The sequence below is a fragment of the Brachycentrus maculatus genome, unplaced genomic scaffold (assembly GCF_059751285.1).
Source record: "Brachycentrus maculatus isolate JH-2025_06_01 unplaced genomic scaffold, ASM5975128v1 h1tg000119l, whole genome shotgun sequence".
Classification (NCBI taxonomy): Eukaryota; Metazoa; Arthropoda; class Insecta; order Trichoptera; family Brachycentridae; genus Brachycentrus; species Brachycentrus maculatus.
This window is the reverse complement of record NW_028280872.1, coordinates 666554-677364: the sequence shown is the minus strand read 5'-3', so window position 1 is coordinate 677364 and position 10811 is coordinate 666554. Positions and strand designations below refer to the sequence as shown.

The 10811-nt window shown below is 32.1% G+C and overlaps 1 protein-coding gene across 2 annotated transcripts; it reads left to right on the top strand.

Moving 5' to 3' along the window:
- The first annotated feature begins 675 nt into the window (after window positions 1-675).
- LOC148309613 (FAM172 family protein homolog CG10038) lies at window positions 676-10083 on the top strand. 2 transcript variants are annotated; one of them, XM_088259697.1, is made up of 6 exons: window positions 676-882; window positions 959-1043; window positions 2946-3249; window positions 4577-4949; window positions 6939-7023; window positions 7820-10083. In XM_088259697.1, exons 1-6 carry the CDS (start codon window positions 859-861, stop codon window positions 7903-7905), a joined length of 957 nt encoding a protein of 318 aa, XP_088115823.1. In that variant the 5' UTR covers window positions 676-858; the 3' UTR covers window positions 7906-10083. The 2 variants fall into 2 exon arrangements, with proteins under 2 accessions (XP_088115823.1, XP_088115822.1); XM_088259696.1 differs by having other exon boundaries at window positions 859-1043.
- Window positions 10084-10811: the final 728 nt, after the last annotated feature.

Genomic DNA, 10811 nt, shown 5'->3' with positions numbered 1-10811 from the left:
TGGGACTGAATGCTAAAAGGCTGCTTTAGGTAGGCAGTTGCGTAGCCTGCAGTAGTAGCAATTTTCCGTCTCAGAACAAATGTCCCCGTCCAGAGTTTCCACGTCTTAAAGTGACAGTCATGCAGGAGAAGCAGGAGAGTTTTTTTTGTATTAACGGAATCTGTAAGATGACCGGCAAAGCTTTCATTGTTTTACATAATTGTACCTGAGAATCGCACCTATCCTTATTATTGCCAAATGATACTTGTAGTATTGAATTTAAAGACAATTAGTTTCTGTATCAAAATGGCCTTTAGGGTTTAAAGTATGTCAGGCTTGGTCTGACTGTATCGACTTTAGAGTTGATCCAGGAAGAGGAATTGCCTTTATCGGCCAGGTAACGGATTGACTTGCACTGTTTTATTTTTACCGTCAGCAAGGAGGCAGATAGATATTCAGAGTTGGGTGAAATTATAAAAAAAACAACCCGTTTGCATGACTGATAGTTGGCAGGTAGTGTTTACAAATTGAAATTTAAATGGGTCCAGATACAATTCTCCAAATTCTCGAAGTTTCAATTTCGATGGTGGTTTTTCATCAACCGCAAAATGGCAGAGGATTGTTTTTATCAACACGTAGGTACTTTTTTCTGGGAAGCAGGTACAAATAATGGTATTTTTGAATACTTGTAATACTAATTTTAAAAGTCACAAGCGCTACCGGCTGTCAAATTATTGTTCGGTAGCATTCGCTAGTATAATCTGCGTATTGTCGAATTAAATTTACTTCAATTACTAATAACCCAGTGTTCACGTAATAATTCGTCATTACTGAATATATGTTTTAAAAATAAATCTTGTGAATTTAAAAGTGCATTAAATGTTTAAATCATCCTTATTTACGGTTAGAACACAATGAACGTTCGTTGGGTTTTCTTAACAAGCTTTTAAATTTTAGTTTGACCGTATTATTTTTGTAGTTTTTGTTTGCGGCGCCGTTTTGCCTAAGGAAAATGAGTTATTCACCTAAATCTGTGAGGGACTTGGGATATGGTTTCAACGAAGGTGAGTCATTGTGTTATTTTGAGATAAAGAAATGTTATCATTAAGGTGCTACTATATTAGTAATGCAACACTTCATTTATTCTTATGTTAATCTTTCCTTTGATGTTCATTTATTATATTATATTAGCAATAATTATATGATACTGCCTCCTAACAACACCCACATATCGTAGTCATACAGGAGAAAATGACAAAGTGGATTTTTCACAAAAACGTTATCATTGACTATTCGATATCTTACTATCTTAATATTGGCCTGAAAAAAACCCCAAAGGATTTTAAACTTGGAAGCATAATATATTGACTTGTAAAAAATGACTAATTTTATTGGCAAATAAAATTAGTCATTTTTTACAAGTCAATATATTATGCTTCCAAGTATAAATGCATTGATGTTTATTTTCTTGCCAAGCAAAAGTGGCTATGGCCCTCCTGATTATTTTACGTTTTGTTAGTTGGTCACTTTCTCCTGTATGACTACGATATATTCTTTCAACTCAACTAAAGTTCCAATAAAATATTTACATACTTTCCATATACCTCGGTGATTTAATTTTTTTTTAATATGATTTATTTGAGTAAGCTTTATTTAGCAGAGATCCTTTTTTTTAATTAAAAAAAGATAAATATTTGTGTTTTTATTATTTACAAAAATACTTCAATTTCATACTATTTCTGTGAGTGGCTCATTATTAGAAATAGATATCGAGTTGTGGTAGAGTGGGTTCGAACCGAGAAACTCTGACTTAAGAGTCCGCGACACTAACCACGGGACCACATCCCGACACTAATTGATCTAACCTAATATTCTCAATATTATTAATATTTAACGCATTTACTTTGTCATTTTAAATTTTATGTTTTTTTGTTTTCATAAATCTTTGTTATTTTAGTATATAACCAGTCACAATGATTTTTTGTCTACCTTCAAGACGTACCCGTCTCTTCATCAGGACAATCACTACAACAGCATGCAAACAATACTACCTGTCACCACCATAGCACTATGCTGTTCTAGTGATTGTCCTGACGATGAGATGGGTACATCTCGAAATTGGTAGACAAAAAAATCTCGGTGAGTGGCTATATACTAATATTACTAATATTTAAGTAAAAAAATCTAAAAATGATCTAACTTAGTTCATCTGCAACTTTTTATACAAGGCAAATATAGAAGCCTGGGAATTCACAGGGCTTACAACCTGGATACAATCCTAAGCTCGTAAGTAATACCATGTAATAATGACCACCATAACAGTGTTGATTCAATGTGTTGTCCTACACACCATTGGATATGGACAAGAATTAATAGCAAAGATAGAGTGGTGTGGCGTTCGATTCTCTCTGCCAACCCCTGCGGTAAGGGGCGTGATAGTTAGTTAGTTAGTTAGTTTAGAAATAAGTTGCTGTATAACTGATTTATAGGTAGAAAAGTAGAAACCATTAAAAAAAAAACAGTGACATTCCAACTATTTAAGGGTGAAAAATACTTAAATTTAAAGAGAAGTTCATTTTTGAGATACCAAAATGACTTTACAATACCAAAATGCAATATCAAACAATTCAAACACAACTTTGTAAATTTGGGAACCAAGTACTTCAATAACCTTCCTACAGATATAAAGAAATTTAAGACATTCAAATTCTAAAAAATAAATTATATAACATGTTAATCCAAGATAAAAAATGTATGTATAGTAAAAATAAATTAAACCACCCACAAACATAGACAATAAATAATAAGTGTAAGTCCCTCTCTAAGCAAAAGAGCTTAGTCTATTTATTGGAGAGAACTGCGTTATTAATTTTAAGATTGTAAAGTCAAAATGTCTAGAAAATGAATTAAATTATAGAGAACATACTCTTGTAACTATATTAAATAAAAAAATGTTTTGTTTTCAGCTGGACAGTTGAGGCAATTAGACAAACAAAAACACGCACTGACTGATACTCCTTTCAACTTCAACTGGAGTCCGAAGCATTCTGAAAACCAGAAACATTACGAGGAGTTGGGGGAAGCGATTACATACCATGTTTATGACCTTCTCAAAGCTGAGGGTTTGGAAAGGTTGGATGTACCAACCACGGGCCCGGAGGACCAGAGAAGTTTCATATTTGCCAGCAAAGATGTTTTTACTAATGAAGATAAACTCCTAATTCTCATACACGGATCTGGAGTTGTGAGGGCTGGGCAGTGGGCGAGATCGTAAGTAAATATTAGGTTTTTAGAAATATTACCACATTTGCAGATAACTTAAGTTTTTGGTTATACATTCCCATACATTGTTAGTATTTCTTGCGAAGTTGCATTTCGGAACCCATCTTCTGAGCTTGTTTAATATGTATTATAGGACAGTATAAAGAAGTATGTACTACAGAAGATCATTTGCTGCCGTCTACTGTCTGTATGTGAAAGCTTCTCTAAAGCTTAATGTCAACTTATAACAAACAAAAAAAATTAACATCATACTGAAACTTTTTATCTGGTCATATTTTGCATATATCGCTCACTCCTTTCAAGAACGTCATAAATCAAAAATCGTCAATTTCCAGTTGTGCATTTTTTCGGAATGCCCAGAAAATGTACTATATCCCAGCAAAAGCGGCATATTTTTAACTTAATATTTACCCGCTACAGCGCAGAAAGTGTTGTTTTTGCATTTTGAAGAAAAGATACTAAATATTTTTCAAATGGAAAAAAAAACCTTCAGGTTTTATCCCAAAAGATCTGTTGCACAGTAAAAAGTTTAATAAGTGGCTTGATATTTATTTCTAAAACATTGCATTATATGTATTTTTAAACTTTAAAAATGTTCTCCTGGAAAATTAAGTTTTTTGTATTATGACGTTCTTGAAAGGGGTGAGCGATATGTTAGATATAATATCCTTTGTTTGGTTTTACGTCAGTTAAAACTGAGGGTGTATTGGAATAGTCACTTTTTCATAGTTGGAATGTGCCTCAGCTTTGATCTTAGTCTCCAGGAATTTTAAAAATATGTCATCTTTGGAAGTAATATGTATAATCGTATAAATCTACTTTAGTCAACCAACTGGGCAAATATTAAACAAAATGTGTTTATCCAAAATTACACATTGTTAGTAAATTAATTTCACCTTTTGTTGAAACTCGACAAACTGTAAAATTTTGTTCGATTATATATATTCCTCAAGAAAATTAGTTAATTCCTTGAGAATGTATTCAACAGAAATTATTCTCTAAAATTATGCCAAATTATTTTCATTATTTTCATTGTAATTTTTACAATACTTCATGTTACATGTTATTACGTGAAAAAATTATTTTTGTTGATATAGTAATCTTGAGTTAAAACTTAGCTGTTAAGACTGGTGTTGCCGGTTCGCTTCCAACCAATGGCAAGTAATTGTTTTAAATTTGTTTGGGTGTTTTTGAGATATTTTTCATGTTTGTTTCCCCCATTCCGTCCACCTTGTGCTTGTAGATAAGCCTACATTTGAGTTATTTCTTTAAAAAAATATGTACGTTTAAAAAAATCCTCTTTGTTATGTTTCAGGATCATAATCAATGAAAATATTGGATCAGGAACGCAGCTTCCCTACATCGAAAAAGCTAGAAGTCTCGGATATGCCGTCTTGGTCATGAACACTAATGACAATCAGCGGATTATTGGTGATAAACAATTTCTGATCGATCAGAGTTCTACGCCGGAGGAGCACGCCAATTACGTTTGGAGCGAGTATGTGAAACGCTCCCCGGCCAAGTTTGTGGCACTTGTCGCCCACAGCTATGGTGGCGTAGTGACTGTCGGCTTGGCCCAGAGGTTTCCTGATTTCTTGGAAAGAGTTAAAGCAATCGGTATGACGGATTCAGTTCACAGCTTTCGACGTGAAGGGACGTCATGCAATGTGGAGACTGTTTTAAGACAGGTATTTATTGTATTTACTTGTAACATGTGCTTTTTTATCCATATTGTAGCAATTACTTATTTCTAATTAACTAACTAACTAACCATCACGCCGCTTCCTCGCAGGGGTAGAGACAGAATCCAACGCCACACCACTCTGTCTTTGCAAACATTCTTCGCCATACATGCCCGACGATTATTACGACTCCTGACCCGGCCGCTTTCAAGTATTTGACATACCTGATTGTGCCGAGTTTTCCTCGGTCTTCTTTTGCTTCTTTTTCCAACTACATTCGCCTCATAAATTTGTTTAACGGTTTTTCCTCACTCATACGCTCCACATGTCCAAACCATCTCAACACACCTTTCTTAATTTTATCGATAATGCTTATTCCACCTTGTTTATATCAAACTGTGCACAAGATATGTGCTTATACTGGATTGTTTCTTAATGGCCTGTAAAAAAGAAGAAATTTAAAATGACTTTTTAATTTTGAACATCTGCAATTAGCCTCTAATTATTTTATTTATAAAATATTCTCTTTTTAACTTAGAAAATTATGACATTTATATAAACATATATATAGGGAGTTGGCAAAAGAAGGATGAAAGTAGACTGAATGCAGTCGAAATGCGATCTCTCAGAAGAATGTTCGACAAAACTATAATAATAATAATAATTTTGGATGATTTATATAGCGCCATTTTCGTAAAAAACTACCTCAAGGGCGCTTTTTTGTAAAAAACGATGTATGATAGATGTTCGAATAGTGAAATAAGGAAGGAATGCAAAGCTGAGACAAGCATTATCGATAAAATGAAGAAAGGTGTGTTGAGATGGTTTGGACATGTAGAATGAATGAGTGATCAAAGAACGGTAAAACAAATTTATGAGGCGAATGTAATTGGAAAAACGAGCAGAGGAAGACCCAGAAAAACTTGGCCCAATCAGGTATGCCAAATAATTGAAAGCGGTCAGGTTAGGAGTCGAAACAATCGGCGGGTATGTATGAGGAGATGCATGAACATGAAGAGGCGAAGAATATTTGCAAAGACAGAGTGGTGTGGCGTTCTATTCTCTCTGCCTACCGCTGCGGAGAAGCAGCGTGATGGTTAGTTAGTTAGATTATCGGGGGTATCAGATTTGTTTGAGTAAATAGCAGTTGGTAATTGTGACGAAAACATAGAAAAAATCAGTCGCAACAAGCATCAAAGTAATATCTATAATGTACTGTATATTATTGGCTGAAAATATTGCATCAATAATAGATTTTATCATAAATACATGAAAATATCAATGTACTTTTGAATACAACATTTTGAGTGTGTCCTAATACTTGTTCACAAAATCTGGATTATAAATAATAAAAATGAAAATGGTATTTTCTGGCGTTTCTCATGTGTGTGATTATAATCCAGGATTCGGATCTCACATACTAATATAAGAGTGTCTGCTTAATAAAAAGCTTCTTTACATCTCACCAATAGATGTCTCTAGTGAAGTTCTAGTGATTCATGAACAAGGTTTCTAAATTGGTTCATATATATAGAACTTCCAAGAATTTGAGTAGTGTGGTTGTCAATAATGGGTAGAATTGGTGAATGTTACACGTGTGTAAAGTGATCACTTAAACCAGCCTATGACGGTCGTAAGCCCCGTAAATGCCCAGACTTCCATATTCTTCTTCATCTTTGATGAGATGCCAAAAAATAATACTTTTAAATGTTGTATCACCATCTTTAATGAGAGTAAAGGTATATGTAATTGGAATTATGTACTATATTTTACAGACTTGATCTGAGATCTGAGTCAGAGTCTTAATTATGCCATTTGGAGCATAAAAATCAGAATGTAAAATTTTGTTCATAGCACATTGTTCATAAAACACTTCTTAAAAAAGATGAAATATACTAATGATAATAATTTCTAAATGGTAGGGGTGCATTTTATTCAAAATCTATCCCCTATATTATTTACATAAAATATATATATATTCTTTTCAAATTATAGATAGGCAAAAATTGGGTGACTAGCCACGACCCCGTTGATACACCACAAAAATCCCCTGACTATGAAATACCACGAGTTTCTGCAGGTGCGTATTCCAAAATGCTCTCAATATTTTTTTCATTGTAAATACAATAAAATACACTCAGACCTCGCTTTGCGTCGTTTCACTTTGCGTTGTTTCAAAGTTTTACTTTTGTTTTGTCATGTAAATATTGTTCTTATTTTTAAACATCTTTGATGTTTATATGATTTCCAATGGAAAACAGCAAATCACTTCGCGTTGTTTCAATTTCGCGCTGCGATTTTTTGGAATGTATCTACGATGCAAAGTGAGGTCTCAGTGTATATATAAAATGATTATATTTTTCTGATTCAGTAAAGTTCTAAACCTTTTTTCTACTCATTCAAAATAGTTTTTGAGATATTCAATAGATGGCATTAATAGTACTAAAACTGTCTTGATTTTTTTCTTATTTTTAAGTTACTTTTATTCATTTCTTAAAATTTTAATATATGTATTATTCAATATCATAATATTTGTTGGATAACATACTTTGGTATTTTAAAATTTTTGAAATGTGTTCTTCTTTCTATTTTCTATTCAGTTCCCTATTGCATGTCTTTTTTTTACACATTTTTTTAGTAATTATTTTTCAGCGCATCTAGGTACGAATTACTTTTTTTATGTTATTAAAATAACTGCAAGATTTCAAAATAAAAGTAAAATATACAAGCGAAATCGTACCAAGTAGAGTTAATTTTATTTATGCAATATATAGTACAAGTAAATACTATTGAATATAAATTATCTGAATTTGTTTTACATTGCTCATATTTTTGTTTTATTTTTGTTTTAAATCATCTTTTTTGTTTTATTTCAGGTCACTCAAAACATGAAATGACTTCCCATAGTGCATTCTCATCTGTTTTTGAGCATTTTGAAGAAAAATACAAATCGTCTCATTAGATCGCTCTAACAATGTCCATTAACCCATTCGCATGTCAGTTTTTTTTCAAAACATGTAAATAAAGACACTAATTGAATGTATCCCCGCAAGTAAGAAAGTTTCCCCGCCCGGAGAGGAGGTGATATGGGTTGTTAAACAAGGAGGCGCTAATATTTTAAACCTGATAAAACTAGAACAAACATTGAAATAATCTTTAATGCAAAAAAAGGGACCGCGCACTAAACATCAAATGTTTTGTGCGCGGTCCATCAGCCGACCAATGACACCGCGCGCGTGGCTGCAGCGTCAACGGCGTTCAAATTCAACCGAGTTATTAAAATAAACTATCTCATAAAATTATAACTTTTACTATTTTACCAATAAATATGGTACATATAACTATTATGCACATATTTTATCGTGTGTCTAGATCAGAAATGTGATAAATCAACATGAAAACTTGAAAAAATAATTCGATAAAACATTACTGCTGGGATGTAAAGTTCTGATTTCTCACTGATTTTAGTTGATATTTCAATCAAAAGGATAATTCTATCCTTACAGGGACATCTTTGGTCAAGTCTCGCCAATAAATTTATATTAAAATTATAAGAAATAATGCATTACAAAAAGCTTTCTTTACTGATTTGTAGATATCACACGAATGTATCTTTATAATATGAACTACAACGAATGGGGGCGTGGCTTAAACGGCAGCTGATTTGCAAATGTAAAAAGATACCTACCGCCAACGGTTGGCAGCTGATAGGCCGATGGGTTAATAATGCTGATAATAAATCAGTTCTCTGGAAAGTTGCTTCGGTGTTATCTTTTAAATGTTACCAGTTAAAACGATGAAGTGTTTCAAACTTTATTTTATAATATTATCTATGAATGGGGTCACCACTGTGATAACTTTTATTTATCTTTTCCTTATAAAAACACAAAACTTTGAGGAATGAATTTATGAATGATGCAACTGGGCATTCTAGAACAGGGTTGTCAAACTCAAAAGGCACCAAGGCCGCATAAGGTATTTCGGGTACGCCGGCGGGCCGCATCAAAAAACTCAAAAGTCTTATTTTCATTTTTATCTAACTCTAAGTGAATAAGTTATCATCAAAGACAGTCATATGAGGTATAGTAGATCTAACTGAATGATTTTAAAAAAGAATATCATATGTTCCAGTGTAAAAAAATGATTTCAAAGAAGAATTAAAATAAATGAAAAATATAATCGCAGGTCACAAAAATAATACTCCGGTGTTACATGCAGCCCCTGCGTCGCGAGTTTGACATGTCTGTTCTAGAATATATATTTATCAAGGTGGTCGTAAACCCTGGAGATGATTACAAATCCACATTTTTCCCTTACTTACTTTTGATCTCTTCACTTTAATCGAATGAGTCAAAAAAATTGCTACAAAATTATAGTTTTTGAAAATGCCTCAAACAATCTTTTTAATTTAAATCTTAAAAAAATTAAACATATAATTATTCAACGTATTCTTCTTCTGAATTATTTTTCTAATATTTTAATCAGTCAAAATTAAAATAATGAATGTTATAAAATATATATATTCGCGCTGTAAATAAAAAAACAAATGAATATTGAGCGTAGTTTATGTTATAAAATGTACTACAGAGAGGTTTCTTGCGATATTTTTGTTGTTGTTGATATTAAATGAATTCTGTTGGTCCAGGCCTTGATCAATAAACCATTCCATGTAGATTTTTTTTAATGTATTTTATATGTTTTTAAGATATTTGTGATAAATTCTGTGTTTGTGTTCACAGTGATGTTAAATGATTGATTTTATTTGTTTTTGTATCTTTCAAATCACAGTATTGTCCATCGTAATATTTTTACACTTTACATTGTGACCATTTACATTGTAAAAATAACTATTTACGTGATTATATTGCAAGATAAACAAAAGCATATACAGTTTTTATTTGTTTTTAATTTGAAACAGCATAAATTAAAAACGATAAAATAACACTATCATAATAAACTACTTTGAAAGTGTAACTAACTTTTTTAATAGTGCAGTTGCTTACCATTTTTTATATATATATTTTTTATATTATGAAGGATTTGTATAATACATATTATTTATTATTAAGGACAATATATTAATAAAGTGTTTATAATGTTGCTTAAAAATAATATGGAAATACATTTAATATAAAAAAAATACATAATTGTTTTAATTGGTTTATTATGTTTTCAATATTCATACTGGAATGATCATGTAAACAGAATATCAGATGACAGACTTCCACGTATCGCCCTTCAAGGAATCCCTGAAGGACACAGACACCCAGGCAGACTTCCAAAAAGGTGGAAATACAGCTGGGAGTCAACATCCCAAGAGTTACAAGCGGAGGCACAAACAGATCCTTAGGATTTAGAAAAAGAAGAAGAAGAAGAATATTCATATCAAATGTTGATTTTTTTTTAGTTTACAGAAGGAAACCATTTACAAATTTTGGTACAAACTAATAACATATGTTTGTAGAAAACTGCACTAATATTTTAATTTACAACTTTTTGAGAGTGTCAAAATACTTTTTCAAAAATCTGGATTATCTCCGCTTAGAGTTATTTTTTACATCTCAACATAGATGAAGAAGAATATGGAAGTCTGGGCATTTACAGGCCTTATGACCATCATAGACTTGGTTAAGTGTCACTTTACAAATATGTAACATCCACCAATTCTACCCACGATTGACAACCACACTACTCAATGTTTTTTGGAACTCCTGGATATTGTAGTCATACAGGAGAAAGTGACCAAGTGCATTTGTTTACAAAAACGTGATCATTGACTATTTGATATCTTACTAGCTTAATATTGCCCTGACAAAATCCCAAAGGATTTTAAACTTGGAAGTATAATATATTGACTTGTTGAAAATG